At 40.5% G+C, this 18,623-nt stretch overlaps 1 protein-coding gene across 2 annotated transcripts; it reads left to right on the top strand.

Annotated features, from left to right (window-relative positions):
* The first annotated feature begins 1,693 nt into the window (after positions 1-1,693).
* Positions 1,694-10,396, top strand: FABP7 (fatty acid binding protein 7). Of its 2 annotated transcripts, none has more exons than XM_070449884.1 (4): positions 1,694-2,126; positions 2,570-2,742; positions 3,384-3,485; positions 10,274-10,396. In XM_070449884.1, the coding sequence occupies exons 1-4, from the start codon at positions 2,054-2,056 to the stop codon at positions 10,289-10,291; spliced, it is 366 nt and encodes a 121-aa protein (XP_070305985.1). In that variant the 5' UTR covers positions 1,694-2,053; the 3' UTR covers positions 10,292-10,396. The 2 variants fall into 2 exon arrangements, with proteins under 2 accessions (XP_070305985.1, XP_020743300.1); XM_020887641.2 differs by lacking the exon at positions 10,274-10,396 and adding an exon at positions 5,482-5,875 and having other exon boundaries at positions 1,705-2,126.
* Positions 10,397-18,623: the final 8,227 nt, after the last annotated feature.

Genomic DNA, 18,623 nt, shown 5'->3' with positions numbered 1-18,623 from the left:
TGCTGGGCTTTTATGTTTTATATAAGGTGTAAAAAAATTGCATTACAGAAATATATGCTTTAAGTTAGAATAAATATATCAAAAGCTACTTATCTAAAGAATGGAAGACATAAATTAGGTAAACAAATATTTCAGCATCACAATCAGTAAGGAGCAATGATGAATATGTCTAACGCCTGGTCCCTGCTCTCAACAACCTTGATCTTACATTTCTGGACTATGAGCAAGAAATGATCTATTACATTTTAGAATAATAATTAACCATTCCACCAGCTTAGATATGTTTTATTGAGTGGAACATAGAAGAGCATTTTGATGTAACAAAATAAATTGGTTTGAGAACTTCTACCATAAAGATGGTTTGTGTAAATGGATAAATTAGTGGCTTAGATTTAGCAAAAAAAAAAAAAAGAATGTATGATAAATTCCTAGGTGGGGTTATCTTTAAAAAGGCTCAAATGATGTCAGATGTGTCTGATGTTACTGTAAGGTTTGCTCCCTCTGGGCTTATTTCATTTCAGATTTTCAGATTTTTTACTGTCGCCTCTGGGAGCTTGAGGTTCCTGTCGGTGCGACAGCAAGTCCTACCTAGTGCCCATGGCAAGATTTAGGGGACTCTAGTTATTGACTGTTAAGTTCGAGCTCCAGAAAGTGAAAGTTGCTCAGTTGTGTCCTACTCTTTGAGACCCCATGGACTACACAGTCCATGAAATTCTCCAGGCCAGAATACTGAAGTGGGTAGCCTTTCCCTTACTCCAGGGGATCTTCCCAACCCAGGGATGGAACTCAGGTCTCCCGCATTGTAGGCAGATTCTTTACCAGCTGAGCCACAAGGGAATTCCAAGAATGCTAGAGTGGGTGGCCTATCCCTTCTCCAGGGGATCTTCCCAACCCAAGAATTGAAACCGGGGTCTCCTGCATTGCAGGTGGATTCCTTACCAACTGAGCTATCAGGGAAGCCCTTGGACTCCAGAACCGAAGCCAAAGTCTTCTGACTCCCACTGCTGCTCCAATTCTTCCCCTCCTGCTAACACAACCAGTAAACAGATGTAGATGTGACCTTGGGAAATCAAAAGGTTCTAGCGTGCAGGTCATTCAAAATCTTATCAGATGAACTTCTGCCCAGTTTATGTGGAGTGCGGGAAAGAGTGTGTTCTGCTTTATTTCTATAGCTCTTAGCGAATCCTAACCATACTCTCCCTTAGGTCCCTTTTCCATCTCAGTCTGGTTCTCATCTCCTTACAAAGAAAAATGGGATCTTTAAATTCACTCAGTTCATGTTGGGAAGAGGCCAAAACCAGGTCCCATTAATACTCTGCTGGAGGAGTCTTTCAGCAGCACAGTCTAGGGGAGGCATTTATGCCTCCTCCTTCTGCTCCTCTTTCCCTGGCTTGGCATATTCTAGCTCGTGTTTTGCTCTTCCTATAAAAATGAGAGAAAAATAAAAGACACTATTCAGCTTCCTTTATTTGAGAAGTTTGGCATTTCAGTGGTTTTTTGAAGTTGCGGTGGGGGGGGGGGGGGGGGCGGCGTGCTCATTTGTAACCAGCTTTGCCATGAACGGAAATCAATCTGAATGTCCTATTGTGCATTTTTTTTTCTTTCCTCACAGCCTGAAATGGCCTTTGCCAAGTTTTCAAGCTGAATCTGAAAGACCCTCTCTCATTTTCCGCTCCCTGCCTCCAACCTCATTGAACCTTCGCAGAGATTTCTCAGGCAGAAGGGCTGCGCTGCGAGGACTGGGAGGAACGCGACCTACTCCGCTAACCCAGTGGCCTGAGCCAATCACAAAGAGGATTGGAACCTCCCGGAGCCTCCCGCCGCCCTCCCTTCCCATCCCGGGCCCCTTCGACGACCTCCGGGAAAGAGGGACGCCGGAGGGATGTGTTTGCAATTCAAATCCTTGGCTTTCTGCCAGCCTCTTTTCTAAATAAAAAGGCAGGAGCTGCAGTGAGGTGCGAAGGGCCTTTCGAATTGCAGTGTCCCTGCGATCCGGAGATCCCAGCATCCGCCGCTTTTATCTGCTTCTGAAGCAAACGGGGAAAGGGCAAGGATGGTGGAGGCTTTCTGTGCTACCTGGAAGCTGACGGACAGTCAGAACTTTGATGAGTACATGAAGGCGCTTGGTAGGTAAAACTAAGATGTGCCGTTCTCTTAAACCCGCAGCTTCAGATACTCGCAGATTCCTTTTTTCACTCATCCGATTAGCAAGAGACAAAAGCAGATCCCATTGTCATAATCACGTGCTGTGCTGATTTTAAAAAGCCACTTTCCACGGAAGGGCGTTTTAAATCTGGCACTTGTCCACTTTCTTGCCTAGGGCCAAGTATTCTGTGAAGAATGTGAAGCTTCTGTGCCTTTTCTGCTTTTTCTCCAGCATCCTCTTATTTATGCTTCCAAATTGGCATCCACATACGACTAAGGCTCAGTAGCATAACTGATGGGCTAAACATACGCTAATGAAACTTAGATTTTACGACCTGGATTCCAGAATAGGAAAGTGGATTCCTGCTTCATGAGCTATTTTGGAAGTTGCCACCAACTGTATTGCTTCTTTTTACTATTTTAGGTGTGGGCTTTGCCACTAGGCAGGTGGGCAATGTGACTAAGCCAACAGTGATCATCAGTCAGGAGGGGGACAGAGTGGTGATCAGAACTCAAAGCACATTCAAAAACACAGAGATTAGTTTCCATCTGGGAGAAGAGTTTGATGAAACCACCGCAGACGACAGAAGCTGTAAGGTAAGGAGCCGCTCCTTCCCCTGGGGTGGGGAGGGAAGGACAGAATAACATTTTTTCTAGATGATGGAAAGTGGAAAATGTTCTCAGTATTTCACTTCAGAGAGAAAGACCCAGGGTTAATTTTGCATTCTAGTGTTCCACAGCTTAAGTTCTGAATAATGGGCAACTACCATAGCTCATATCTCCAATCTTTTTCTTTACCACATATTTCTCTCATTTTGTATCAAATCTGTATTTCAGAAAATATTTCATCATGTTCATTTAAAAGAAAGATTGTACTTTGTTTAATCTCTCCTTTGCCTCAAGTTGGCTAAATCAATAGTTTACTTCATTCTAAGACCCTGTTTAAAGGAGTAGGATGATTCCTCAGAAAGCACTAGTTTAGGATTTTTATTTCTGATAATTTATCTGCCTTATAATTTTTGCATCTAAACATACACATTTCAATCAAATTATGATTTATTAGAGTTTTCTCAGAGTTTCAACTCTGGAAGCAACAGAGGAAATGGTACTACTGTGATAATTAATTGATCACTATTCATTCAACTGTTACTCTGTGAAAAATCAGTTTGCTTTGACTTCCATGTCAGAAATCTGATCTGTACCTATTGCTATGTTCTGCATTTTGTTGGTGGTTTCAGTCTGTTGTTAGCCTGGATGGAGACAAACTTGTTCATGTACAGAAATGGGATGGCAAAGAAACAAATTTTGTAAGAGAGATTAAGGATGGCAAAATGGTCATGGTAAGTAGAGCAATTCCCGATTCCTGCTTCTCCTCCTGCCCCCACTGCCCCTCAAATTTCCCATCTCCTTCCCTGCTCCTCTTTCCCTCCTTTTCTCCCATCTTTCCTTTTTTAATAACATTAAGTCACTAGCAAGGGTATTTAATCATGTGTAAATTTGTATATTTTAGTTTATAAGTTTTACAAGTTCAGTACAGATAATTTAGCATATAACAGGAAAATGTAACAAAAATATAAAATTCCCTTCTACTGTCCCCTCAGAGAGAACTATTTTGATATTACTTCCCTCCAGTCCTTTTTAATTTTATAAGATGCCTTTAAAACATGTCTATTTAATACTGGATAGTCATGTAAAAATTATAGAATAGAAAATAGTTTTAAAATAATGTATCTAATGGTGAAGTAGCATCATAAACTGGGGAAAATGTTTTATCTTGATCTAGCACCCTAGACACTTTTTTTTTGGTGAGTTGAGTAATGGAATCTTGAAAACATTGAAGTCAATACATAATTTTGGATTTTTTCTTGGATGGGAGTTGCTTTACATATTTCTTCTGAGATAATAGCAGGGTAGGTTTTTTAGTTTTGTTACTTAAGACTATTGACTAGTTTCCTTCTCCTTCCCTTGACTACCAGCTGTTCTAGGTTCAGGTAGAGGACTTACATGTTCACATTTTTTTCCTGGGTGGAAGTGGGAGTGGGGAGCAGAGGGACAGTTTTCCTTTCATGTTGACGAGTATTTGGCCACATTTTTCTGCAGTGATCGTCATCACCAAAAAGAGAGGGAGATAGACAGAGTGATTCACTTATAAAAGATTCAATCTGGCAAAAACCACTACATTATTGTAAAGTAATTAGCCTCCAACTAATAAAAATAAATGGAAAAAATATAAATTAAAAAAAAAAAGATTCAATCTGAAGTTCTCCAGTTGTCCTTTATGTTTTTTTTCTTTTTGTTTTTCCTGAATACAAAGAAGTAGATAGTTCAGCTTTGGTATGTATGACTGTGATCAGGCAAGACTGAGTTGAAAAAAGGAAATGAAAGTAATGGGTGACAAGGGCATGCTATCCTCTAGAAAATCACAGGACTACATGAAAATGATGAACACTAAAAAACACTAAATTTTGTAAAGAGGATTTATAGCAATTCTTCAAGTTGGATTTGATACAAGAGCCCATGGTGCACATTATAGCTACATAACCACCAAGGTTCACATAGACTAAAGCATGACAGTCAAAGCAATGAGAACATTTGTACATTTACTTTTTTCCTACTTTTGGACCAAGTCATTGCAAATACCATTTGTCCAAATAATTTGGATTTTCTAAATACTTCAAAATTTATCTAGGTCATGAATTGTAAAGTATTATGAGAACCTACTATAAATTTTATGCACTTTTAAAAGAGAGAGCTAAAATGCTCCAATTACCCTGATAATTTAAGGCAAAAGGAATTCTTTTGACCTGAATCTAGATAGTTAATCTAAGTTTTTTTTTCATATTTCTTTCAGAGACATGAACTATGTATACATGTCACTCACTCAATAAATATAAGGGTTTCTTTTTAGAAAATGAAAGATATAGGAAAAAAATGAAAATGTTTTTATAGAACATTTAGGGCTTCCCCAGTGGCTCAGTAGTAGATATTCTGCCTGTAACGTAGGAGATGCAGGAGATGTGGGTTCGATCCTTGGATTGGAAAGATCCCCTGGAGGAGGAAATGGCAACGCACTCCAGTATTCTTGCCTGGGAAAATCCCATGGACAGAGGAGCCTGGCAGGCTACAGTCCATAGAGTTGCAAAGAGTTGGACATGACTGAGCATACAACATTTAATGTTTGTAAATGCCATTATTCTTTTGTATAATACTTAAATCACATATATGGCAATCTTTAAGATAATAATATGACAATATTTAAAATAATATGATAATCAGTAGGTACAATCACTGATGTACCTGCGTAAGAAGATTTGGTTATCTTTTGGAATCTTTCAGACTCTTACTTTTGGCGATGTGGTTGCTGTTCGCCACTATGAGAAGGCATAGAAAACATCCTGACCTGGGGGTGGAGAAGCTCTACAATATTTCTGTTCAGTATACTCAAGTCTCAGTGTAAAACTGCTATTACAGTGCGGCTGATCACTAATTAGAAGGTTACCTTGGTGTGGAGGTGGAAAATGATGACTTTAAACCTTGTTTTAAAAACTTGTTGCTGCAAGCAATCAAAGCCATTTTTGATCTGCAAATTTATCACATTTTATAATCCACGTTAAATTTTTAAGCTACTGTTTTTAAAATCAAGAAGGGAATATGTGCTATAATTTCCATTGCAATGCAAATCAAATTGGAATAAAAAATGTTACACCCATGAGAACTGTGTTGCTGTTTTTAATATCACTCACTAATCTGGCTGGGAATTGTATATTAGAAAGTTTTAAGTAAAATAGCCTTTTGTGTGTGTGTGTGGTATAACATTAGGCTGGGGAAGTTAGCACTTTGCTTAAAATACTAATTTAAAATATAAGCAATGTGTAAAGTAGATAGCTAGTGGCAAGCTGCTATATAACACAGGGGGCCCAGCCTAGTACTCTGAGCTGCCCCAAAGGGGTGGGATGGGAGGAGGTGGGGGGAGGCTCAAGAGGAAGAGGAAATATATATAGTTATGACTGATTCCAGTTGTTGGACAGCAAAAACCAACACAACATTGTAAAACAATTATCCTCCAATTTAAAAAAAAATAATCAAAAGCCTAGGGAAATGTGGAAAATATTTGGGTTGGAACGTCCATAGACAATTTGGCTAGGATCCGAAGGAGATTTGTTTTGGTGAGCTGCGCTGCACAAGTGACCTCTTGATACTAAAAACAGGTAGTCTGAAGAAGCAAGCTGATATATATGAAAATGTCTTATTAAAAAGTAAACATAATCAAAGTCTCATATAATCAAAATGTCAAGTAATTCAAGTTTCTTATTGAAAGGTAAATAGAAACAGGCAATGAATTTGATCCCAGACCATAAAGATGTGTCTCCAGGCAAGTACACCAAGCTGAACTAAGTTGCTGCTGCTGCTTCTGCCAAGTCACTTCAGTCGTGTCCGACTCTTAGTGACCCTGTGGACTGCAGCCCACCAGGCTCCTCCGTCCCTGGGATTCTCCAGGCAAGATCACTGGAGTGGGTTGCCATTTCCTTCTCCAATGCATGAAAGTGAAAAGTGAAAGTGAAGTCGCTCAGTCATGTCCGACTCTTAGCGACCCCGTGGACTGCAGCCCACCAGGCTCCTCCGTCCACGGGATTTTCCAGGCAAAAGTACTGGAGTGGGGTGCCATTGCTTTCTCCAGAACTAAGTTGAGAACTGCTATAGTGGGTAAAGTGGAGTGTGCAAAGGGCATCTGAATTCCTTTGTGTGGGTGTGTGGCTGGTAGTAGGGAAGCATGAATGTGGGGGAGGTTGGTGGAACTGAGCTTACCAAAGGAAAGTAAATACATGTTTATGACTGGTAAGATTTGCATTTGTAAACTACAATCGTTATTTTGTAGTTTATTGTTTACAAGATGATTTTTGTACATTTTCTCAAACCCACAATGTGAAGCAGGTAAGGAAGATACTACTTTTACTTTACCGATGAGGAAAGAAGATTAGATTAGATTAATGAAGATTAGATTAATGTGTCCAAGTTCTCTTGTGAATGCTAAATTGCTTCAGTCATGTCTGACTCTTTGTGACCCCATGAACTGTAGCCTGTCAGGTTCCTCTGTCCATAGGATTCTCCAGGCAAAAATACTAGAATGGACTGCCATGCCCTTCTCAAGGGGATCTTCCCGACCCAGGGATTGAACCTGGCTCTCTTCGTCTCCTCCACTGGAAGGCAGGTTTTTTTTTTTTTTTTTTTTTTACCACTAGTGCCACCTGACTAGTGAATAATACTGAAAATAATAATATTTCTCTTAAAAATTAATAAGCAGCTAAATTTTCTTCTGAAACAAAATATAAGATTTTTATTTTCCCTGAATCACTTCTTAGGAAAACTTTCTTCTGTTAGCCTATGTGAAGGGTAGGGGGTGAGGCAGAAAAAAATGTAAGTGTTTTTCAGGACATTCAGTATTCATTTTTAATCAAAGCAAAATGTTCAGTAAGTTTCTACAAGTTAAGTCAAGGTCCAATGAACTTAAAGATATAGTATGAGAAACTTTCTTTAACTTACACAATCACCACAATGATAACTATCACCTGGCTATTTTTATTACTTTAGCTACTATAATAAAGAGTAGAAAAATCTAAAGTGCAGCTGTAGGATTTAACACGTGAATGTGTGATTATTATTGAATGTCAAGATAAGATTGGCCCAGGTTGTCATTACTAAAACTAGTAAGTTTTGTCTTTAAAAGCATGGAACAGAGAGGGTATTTGCTCCAATTGCTCTGAATGCCTTCACTTCTGCTTCTGGAGGAATACAGCTTTCTCTTGGTGTTCAGCTTATGCTCTAATAGAAGCATGGCTTCTGGCCTCTCCATTCGTAAAGACATAAGGGCAAGAATAGGGATTTAGTTTCACTTCATTATTGTTGTTGTTTAGTTGCTCAGTTATGTCCAACTCTTTGCAACCCCAGGGACTATAGCCTGCCAGGCCCCTCTGTCCATGGGATTTTCCAGGCAAGAATACTGGAGTGGGTTGACATTTCCTTCTCCAGAGAATTAGGTCAAATAACATCCTAGCATTCATTTCCATAACAACTCTCTGAAGAAGGGGAAGGTTTTGGGATGGCCTGATGGGAAGCAAAGCTATACTGGGTTAACACACCCAGTGTATTAACCTATACACGTTCACAACAAATTACACCTACACCAGAATGTGAAAGTGAAGGTGCTACTCACTTCAGTTGTATCCAACTCTTTTGTGACCCCATGGACTGTAGACTGCCAGACTCCTCTGTTCATGGAATTCTTCAGGCAAGAATACTGGAATGGGTTGCCAACTTCTTCTCCAGGGGGTCTTTGTGACCTAGGGATTGAACCTGGGGCTCCTGCATTGCAGGCCGATTCTTTACCATCTCAGCCACCAGGGAAGCTCCACATCAGAACATCAGTTCAGTTCAGTTCAGTCGCTCAGTCGTGTCCGACTCTTTGTGAGCCCATGGCCTAGAGCACGCCAGGCCTCCCTGTCCATCACCAACTCCCACAGTTTACTCAAACTCCTGTCCTTTGAGTCAGTGACGCCATCCAACCATCTCATCCTCTGTCGTCCCCTTCTCCTCCTGCCTTCTATCTTTCCCAGCATCAGGGTCTTCTCAAATGAGCCAGTTCTTCAAATCAGGTGGCCAAAGTATTGGAGTTTCATCTTCAGCATCAGTCCTTCCAATGAATATTCAGGACTGATTTCCTTTAGGATGGACTGCTTTGATCTCCTTGCAGTCCAAGGGATTCTCAAGAGTCTTCTCCAACACCACAGTTCAAAAGCATCAATTCTTCGGCACTCAGCTTTCTTTACAGTCCAACTCTCACCCATACATGACCACTGGAGAAACCATAGCTTTGACTAGACAGACCTTTAGAACATGGGGACCTACAAATACATGCAAGGGGTGAGCTGTACGCCCAGACATGTTAAGGCATTGGAGCTGTGTGTGCCTCAGAGACAAGTTATAAAGGAAAACAAAAGAGAGCAGAGTTGAAGGGAAGATAGTGTTTCTACCCATTAACTCAATATAGTACCTTTTAAAAATTGAAGCATTTCTTAAGTTTCAAAATGTGGAGGCCATATTTTAAGCTTACTGAAGAATTATTTCATAATCAGTTTATTTCCAGTAAAACATTGAAAATTGGTAAAAGATGGCTTGTGGGATATAGTTCCCTGACCAGGGATTGAACCTGGGCCCCTTGCATTAGGAGTGTGAGATCTCAACCTCTGGACCACCAGGAAAGCCCCTTGATGTGCTTTTAATGTAAGAAATTCTTTTTTAGCCTGTAGGTTAAAAATATTCTCATGTTTTAAAGTTTTATTTTCTCTCTCAATCTTTTCTGGAACTTTGCATGTGATGTGAAATAAAAATTCATTTCTTTTCTCATAAACACACACACACACACACACACACACACACAAAACTGGCAAAAGAAAAAGTGAGAATCGCTATTTTTACAAATTTTAAAAAATCTTCTTCTGTCTTTCAAAATGTTTGTCCTAGAAATGTGCAAGTTATTTTTACTGTCCTTAAGGTTGTTCTCCAAGGACCATTTTTTCCACAATTAGAAAGCATCTTGGTTGTCTAAAGGCTTTTGAGTCATCCTAAAGCCATGGCAGAACTTGAACAGTCCTGGGAGGACATGCCTGAATGCTCAATAGCTCAGTCCTGTCTGGCTCTTTGCCAGCCTGTGGACTGTAGCCCACCAGGCTCCTCTGTCCATGGGATTTCCCAGGCAAGAATACTGGAGTGCATTGCATTTCCTTTTCCAGGGGATCTTCCCTACCCAGGGATCAAACCTGCGTCTCTTGTGTCTCCTGCATTGGCAGGCGAATTCTTTACCAACTTTGACACCTGGGAAGTTCCCTGGCAAGACACGAAACAGAAAATGGAGGCACCTTGATTCCCATTTCAAAGCCTTTTTCATGAGACACTTTCCAATAAATTACACAGCAAACAAAATAAGAATTTCTCTGTTGAGAAACAAATACACTTGATAACATTTTTTATGAGATAACATTTTTTATGAGGTTAGTAATTCTGGAAGGTTTTTTCTTCTTCAAAGGAATTCCACATCCTATGAATTTAAATTATATGTTCCTTTATCTTAAAGGGATCAGCATCCTCATAAGTGGTACCACAAGGAACACAGAACCCAAGGAAGTTTAAGGATCTTGGCTCCAGACTGAATATCTTCAAAAATTCCTTGAAGAATAAAATCTACCAGTTCTATATATGATTTCCGTGTTATCTCTGAAATGCATAGAACATAGTTCTGAGACATTGCTCTAACTCAACTGCAAAAACAACCAAGCAAGCAAAGAAAAAACCCCAAACAAACAACTGAAACCTAGTGTGTGTGCTAAGTCACTCTAATCGTTGTCTGGCATTTCGGGACCCCGTGGACCCTAGCCTGCCAGGCTTCTCTGTCCCTGGGATTCTCCAGGCAAGAACACTGGAGTGGGTTGCCATTTCCTTCTCCAATGCATGAAAGTGAAAAGTGAAAGTGAAGTCGCTCAGTCATGTCCGACTCTTAGCGACCCCGTGGACTGCAGCCCACCAGGCTCCTCCGTCCACGGGATTTTCCAGGCAAGAGTACTGGAGTGGGGTGCCATTGCTTTCTCCAGAGCTAAGTTGAGAACTGCTATAGTGGGTAAAGTGGAGTGTGCAAAGGGCATCTGAATTCCTTTGTGTGGGTGTGTGGCTGGTAGTAGGGAAGCATGGACGTGGGGGAGGTTGGTGGAACTGAGTTTACCAAAGGAAAGTAAATACATGTTTATGACTGGTAAGATTTGCATTTGTAAACTACAATCGTTATTTTGTAGTTTATTGTTTACAAGATGATTTTTGTACATTTCCTCAAACCCACAATGTGAAGCAGGTAAGGAAGATACTACTTTTACTTTACCGATGAGGAAAGAAGATTAGATTAGATTAATGAAGATTAGATTAATGTGTCCAAGTTCTCTTGTGAATGCTAAATTGCTTCTGTCATGTCTGACTCTTTGTGACCCCATGAACTGTAGCCTGTCAGGTTCCTCTGTCCATAGGATTCTCCAGGCAAAAATACTAGAATGGACTGCCATGCCCTTCTCAAGGGGATCTTCCCGACCCAGGGATTGAACCTGGCTCTCTTCATCTCCTGCACTGGAAGGCAGGTTTTTTTTTTTGTTTTTTTGTTTTTTTTTTTTTACCACTAGTGCCACCTGACTAGTGAATAATACTGAAAATAATAATATTTCTCTTAAAAATTAATAAGCAGCTAAATTTTCTTCTGAAACAAAATATAAGATTTTTATTTTCCCTGAATCACTTCTTAGGAAAACTTTCTTCTGTTAGCCTCTGTGAAGGGTAGGGGGTGAGGCAGAAAAAAATGTAAGTGTTTTTCAGGACATTCAGTATTCATTTTTAATCAAAGCAAAATGTTCAGTAAGTTTCTACAAGTTAAGTCAAGGTCCAATGAACTTAAAGATATAGTATGAGGAAACTTTCTTTAACTTACACAATCACCATAATGATACTATCACCTGGCTATTTTTATTACTTTAACTACTATAATAAAGAGTAGAAAAATCTAAAGTGCAGCTGTAGGATTTAACACGTGAATGTGTGATTATTATTGAATGTCAAGATAAGATTGGCCCAGGTTGTCATTACTAAAACTAGTAAGTTTTGTCTTTAAAAGCATGGAACAGAGAGGGTATTTGCTCCAATTGCTCTGAATGCCTTCACTTCTGCTTCTGGAGGAATACAGCTTTCTCTTGGTGTTCAGCTTATGCTCTAATAGAAGCATGGCTTCTGGCCTCTCCATTCGTAAAGACATAAGGGCAAGAATAGGGATTTAGTTTCACTTCATTATTGTTGTTGTTTAGTTGCTCAGTTATGTCCAACTCTTTGCAACCCCAGGGACTATAGCCTGCCAGGCCCCTCTGTCCATGGGATTTTCCAGGCAAGAATACTGGAGTGGGTTGACATTTCCTTCTCCAGAGAATTAGGTCAAATAACATCCTAGCATTCATTTCCATAACAACTCTCTGAAGAAGGGGAAGGTTTTGGGATGGCCTGATGGGAAGCAAAGCTATACTGGGTTAACACACCCAGTGTATTAACCTATACACGTTCACAACAAATTACACCTACACCAGAATGTGAAAGTGAAGGTGCTACTCACTTCAGTTGTATCCAACTCTTTTGTGACCCCATGGACTGTAGACTGCCAGACTCCTCTGTTCATGGAATTCTTCAGGCAAGAATACTGGAATGGGTTGCCAACTTCTTCTCCAGGGGGTCTTTGTGACCTAGGGATTGAACCTGGGGCTCCTGCATTGCAGGCCGATTCTTTACCATCTCAGCCACCAGGGAAGCTCCACATCAGAACATCAGTTCAGTTCAGTTCAGTCGCTCAGTCGTGTCCGACTCTTTGTGAGCCCATGGCCTAGAGCACGCCAGTCCTCCCTGTCCATCACCAACTCCCACAGTTTACTCAAACTCCTGTCCTTTGAGTCAGTGACGCCATCCAACCATCTCATCCTTTGTCGTCCCCTTCTCCTCCTGCCTTCTATCTTTCCCAGCATCAGGGTCTTTTCAAATGAGCCAGTTCTTCAAATCAGGTGGCCAAAGTATTGGAGTTTCATCTTCAGCATCAGTCCTTCCAATGAATATTCAGGACTGATTTCCTTTAGGATGGACTGCTTTGATCTCCTTGCAGTCCAAGGGATTCTCAAGAGTCTTCTCCAACACCACAGTTCAAAAGCATCAATTCTTCGGCACTCAGCTTTCTTTACAGTCCAACTCTCACCCATACATGACCACTGGAAAAACCATAGCTTTGACTAGACAGACCTTTAGAACATGGGGACCTACAAATACATGCAAGGGGTGAGCTGTACGCCCAGAGATGTTAAGGCATTGGAGCTGTGTGTGCCTCAGAGACAAGTTATAAAGGAAAACAAAAGAGAGCAGAGTTGAAGGGAAGATAGTGTTTCTACCCATTAACTCAATATAGTACCTTTTAAAAATTGAAGCATTTCTTAAGTTTCAAAATGTGGAGGCCATATTTTAAGCTTACTGAAGAATTATTTCATAATCAGTTTATTTCCAGTAAAACATTGAAAATTGGTAAAAGATGGCTTGTGGGATATAGTTCCCTGACCAGGGATTGAACCTGGGCCCCTTGCATTAGGAGTGTGAGATCTCAGCCTCTGGACCACCAGGAAAGCCCCTTGATGTGCTTTTAATGTAAGAAATTCTTTTTTAGCCTGTAGGGTAAAAATATTCTCATGTTTTAAAGTTTTATTTTCTCTCTCAATCTTTTCCGGAACTTTGCATGTGATGTGAAATAAAAATTCATTTCTTTTCTCATAAACACACACACACACACACACACACACACACAACTGGCAAAAGAAAAAGTGAGAATCGCTATTTTTACAAATTTTAAAAAATCTTTTTCTGTCTTTCAAAATGTTTGTCCTAGAAATGTGCAAGTTATTTTTACTGTCCTTAAGGTTGTTCTCCAAGGACCATTTTTTCCACAATTAGAAAGCATCTTGGTTGTCTAAAGGCTTTTGAGTCATCCTAAAGCCATGGCAGAACTTGAACAGTCCTGGGAGGACATGCCTGAATGCTCAATAGCTCAGTCCTGTCTGGCTCTTTGCCAGCCTGTGGACTGTAGCCCACCAGGCTCCTCTGTCCATGGGATTTCCCAGGCAAGAATACTGGAGTGCATTGCATTTCCTTTTCCAGGGGATCTTCCCTACCCAGGGATCAAACCTGCGTCTCTTGTGTCTCCTGCATTGGCAGGCGAATTCTTTACCAACTTTGACACCTGGGAAGTTCCCTGGCAAGACACGAAACAGAAAATGGAGGCACCTTGATTCCCATTTCAAAGCCTTTTTCATGAGACACTTTCCAATAAATTACACAGCAAACAAAATAAGAATTTCTCTGTTGAGAAACAAATACACTTGATAACATTTTTTATGAGATAACATTTTTTATGAGGTTAGTAATTCTGGAAGGTTTTTTCTTCTTCAAAGGAATTCCACATCTTATGAATTTAAATTATATGTTCCTTTATCTTAAAGGGATCAGCATCCTCATAAGTGGTACCACAAGGAACACAGAACCCAAGGAAGTTTAAGGATCTTGGCTCCAGACTGAATATCTTCAAAAATTCCTTGAAGAATAAAATCTACCAGTTCTATATATGATTTCCGTGTTATCTCTGAAATGCATAGAACATAGTTCTGAGACATTGCTCTAACTCAACTGCAAAAACAACCAAGCAAGCAAAGAAAAAACCCCAAACAAACAACTGAAACCTAGTGTGTGTGCTAAGTCACTCTAGTCGTTGTCTGGTATTTCGGGACCCCGTGGACCCTAGCCTGCCAGGCTCCTCTGTCCCTGGGATTCTCCAGGCAAGAACACTGGAGTGGGTTGCCATTTCCTTCTCCAATGCATGAAAGTGAAAAGTGAAAGTGAAGTCGCTCAGTCATGTCCGACTCTTAGCGACCCCGTGGACTGCAGCCCACCAGGCTCCTCCGTCCACGGGATTTTCCAGGCAAGAGTACTGGAGTGGGGTGCCATTGCTTTCTCCAGAGCTAAGTTGAGAACTGCTATAGTGGGTAAAGTGGAGTGTGCAAAGGGCATCTGAATTCCTTTGTGTGGGTGTGTGGCTGGTAGTAGGGAAGCATGGACGTGGGGGAGGTTGGTGGAACTGAGTTTACCAAAGGAAAGTAAATACATGTTTATGACTGGTAAGATTTGCATTTGTAAACTACAATCGTTATTTTGTAGTTTATTGTTTACAAGATGATTTTTGTACATTTCCTCAAACCCACAATGTGAAGCAGGTAAGGAAGATACTACTTTTACTTTACCGATGAGGAAAGAAGATTAGATTAGATTAATGAAGATTAGATTAATGTGTCCAAGTTCTCTTGTGAATGCTAAATTGCTTCAGTCATGTCTGACTCTTTGTGACCCCATGAACTGTAGCCTGTCAGGTTCCTCTGTCCATAGGATTCTCCAGGCAAAAATACTAGAATGGACTGCCATGCCCTTCTCCAGGGGATCTTCCCGACCCAGGGATTGAACCTGGCTCTCTTCGTCTCCTGCACTGGAAGGCAGGTTTTTTTTTTTTTTTTTTTTTTTTTTACCACTAGTGCCACCTGACTAGTGAATAATACTGAAAATAATAATATTTCTCTTAAAAATTAATAAGCAGCTAAATTTTCTTCTGAAACAAAATATAAGATTTTTATTTTCCCTGAATCACTTCTTAGGAAAACTTTCTTCTGTTAGCCTCTGTGAAGGGTAGGGGGTGAGGCAGAAAAAAATGTAAGTGTTTTTCAGGACATTCAGTATTCATTTTTAATCAAAGCAAAATGTTCAGTAAGTTTCTACAAGTTAAGTCAAGGTCCAATGAACTTAAAGATATAGTATGAGGAAACTTTCTTTAACTTACACAATCACCATAATGATACTATCACCTGGCTATTTTTATTACTTTAACTACTATAATAAAGAGTAGAAAAATCTAAAGTGCAGCTGTAGGATTTAACACGTGAATGTGTGATTATTATTGAATGTCAAGATAAGATTGGCCCAGGTTGTCATTACTAAAACTAGTAAGTTTTGTCTTTAAAAGCATGGAACAGAGAGGGTATTTGCTCCAATTGCTCTGAATGCCTTCACTTCTGCTTCTGGAGGAATACAGCTTTCTCTTGGTGTTCAGCTTATGCTCTAATAGAAGCATGGCTTCTGGCCTCTCCATTCGTAAAGACATAAGGGCAAGAATAGGGATTTAGTTTCACTTCATTATTGTTGTTGTTTAGTTGCTCAGTTATGTCCAACTCTTTGCAACCCCAGGGACTATAGCCTGCCAAGCCCCTCTGTCCATGGGATTTTCCAGGCAAGAATACTGGAGTGGGTTGACATTTCCTTCTCCAGAGAATTAGGTCAAATAACATCCTAGCATTCATTTCCATAACAACTCTCTGAAGAAGGGGAAGGTTTTGGGATGGCCTGATGGGAAGCAAAGCTATACTGGGTTAACACACCCAGTGTATTAACCTATACACGTTCACAACAAATTACACCTACACCAGAATGTGAAAGTGAAGGTGCTACTCACTTCAGTTGTATCCAACTCTTTTGTGACCCCATGGACTGTAGACTGCCAGACTCCTCTGTTCATGGAATTCTTCAGGCAAGAATACTGGAATGGGTTGCCAACTTCTTCTCCAGGGGGTCTTTGTGACCTAGGGATTGAACCTGGGGCTCCTGCATTGCAGGCCGATTCTTTACCATCTCAGCCACCAGGGAAGCTCCACATCAGAACATCAGTTCAGTTCAGTTCAGTCGCTCAGTCGTGTCCGACTCTTTGTGAGCCCATGGCCTAGAGCACGCCAGGCCTCCCTGTCCATCACCAACTCCCACAGTTTACTCAAACTCCTGTCCTTTGAGTCAGTGACGCCATCCAACCATCTCATCCTCTGTCGTCCCCTTCTCCTCCTGCCTTCTATCTTTCCCAGCATCGGGGTCTTTTCAAATGAGCCAGTTCTTCAAATCAGGTGGCCAAAGTATTGGAGTTTCATCTTCAGCATCAGTCCTTCCAATGAATATTCAGGATTGATTTCCTTTAGGATGGACTGCTTTGATCTCCTTGCAGTCCAAGGGATTCTCAAGAGTCTTCTCCAACACCACAGTTCAAAAGCATCAATTCTTCGGCACTCAGCTTTCTTTACAGTCCAACTCTCACCCATACATGACCACTGGAAAAACCATAGCTTTGACTAGACAGACCTTTAGAACATGGGGACCTACAAATACATGCAAGGGGTGAGCTGTACGCCCAGAGATGTTAAGGCATTGGAGCTGTGTGTGCCTCAGAGACAAGTTATAAAGGAAAACAAAAGAGAGCAGAGTTGAAGGGAAGATAGTGTTTCTACCCATTAACTCAATATAGTACCTTTTAAAAATTGAAGCATTTCTTAAGTTTCAAAATGTGGAGGCCATATTTTAAGCTTACTGAAGAATTATTTCATAATCAGTTTATTTCCAGTAAAACATTGAAAATTGGTAAAAGATGGCTTGTGGGATATAGTTCCCTGACCAGGGATTGAACCTGGGCCCCTTGCATTAGGAGTGTGAGATCTCAGCCTCTGGACCACCAGGAAAGCCCCTTGATGTGCTTTTAATGTAAGAAATTCTTTTTTAGCCTGTAGGGTAAAAATATTCTCATGTTTTAAAGTTTTATTTTCTCTCTCAATCTTTTCCGGAACTTTGCATGTGATGTGAAATAAAAATTCATTTCTTTTCTCATAAACACACACACACACACACACACACACACACACACAACTGGCAAAAGAAAAAGTGAGAATCGCTATTTTTACAAATTTTAAAAAATCTTTTTCTGTCTTTCAAAATGTTTGTCCTAGAAATGTGCAAGTTATTTTTACTGTCCTTAAGGTTGTTCTCCAAGGACCATTTTTTCCACAATTAGAAAGCATCTTGGTTGTCTAAAGGCTTTTGAGTCATCCTAAAGCCATGGCAGAACTTGAACAGTCCTGGGAGGACATGCCTGAATGCTCAATAGCTCAGTCCTGTCTGGCTCTTTGCCAGCCTGTGGACTGTAGCCCACCAGGCTCCTCTGTCCATGGGATTTCCCAGGCAAGAATACTGGAGTGCACTGCATTTCCTTTTCCAGGGGATCTTCCCTACCCAGGGATCAAACCTGCGTCTCTTGTGTCTCCTGCATTGGCAGGCGAATTCTTTACCAACTTTGACACCTGGGAAGTTCCCTGGCAAGACACGAAACAGAAAATGGAGGCACCTTGATTCCCATTTCAAAGCCTTTTTCATGAGACACTTTCCAATAAATTACACAGCAAACAAAATAAGAATTTCTCTGTTGAGAAACAAATACACTTGATAACATTTTTTATGAGATAACATTTTTTATGAGGTTAGTAATTCTGGAAGGTTTTTTCTTCTTCAAAGGAATTCCACATCCTATGAATTTAAATTATATGTTCCTTTATCTTAAAGGGATCAGCATCCTCATAAGTGGTACCACAAGGAACACAGAACCCAAGGAAGTTTAAGGATCTTGGCTCCAGACTGAATATCTTCAAAAATTCCTTGAAGAATAAAATCTACCAGTTCTATATATGATTTCCGTGTTATCTCTGAAATGCATAGAACATAGTTCTGAGACATTGCTCTAACTCAACTGCAAAAACAACCAAGCAAGCAAAGAAAAAACCCCAAACAAACAAGGAAACCTAGTGTGTGTGCTAAGTCACTCTAGTCGTTGTCTGGCATTTCGGGACCCCGTGGACCCTAGCCTGCCAGGCTTCTCTGTCCCTGGGATTCTCCAGGCAAGAATACTGGAGTGAGTTGCCATGCTTTCCTCCAAGGGATCTTTTCCACCCAGGAATCGAACTGAGCTCTCC

Source organism: Odocoileus virginianus, chromosome 19 (assembly GCF_023699985.2).
Source record: "Odocoileus virginianus isolate 20LAN1187 ecotype Illinois chromosome 19, Ovbor_1.2, whole genome shotgun sequence".
In the NCBI taxonomy this organism is placed as follows: Eukaryota; Metazoa; Chordata; class Mammalia; order Artiodactyla; family Cervidae; genus Odocoileus; species Odocoileus virginianus.
This window is presented reverse-complemented; position numbering and strand designations above follow the sequence as displayed.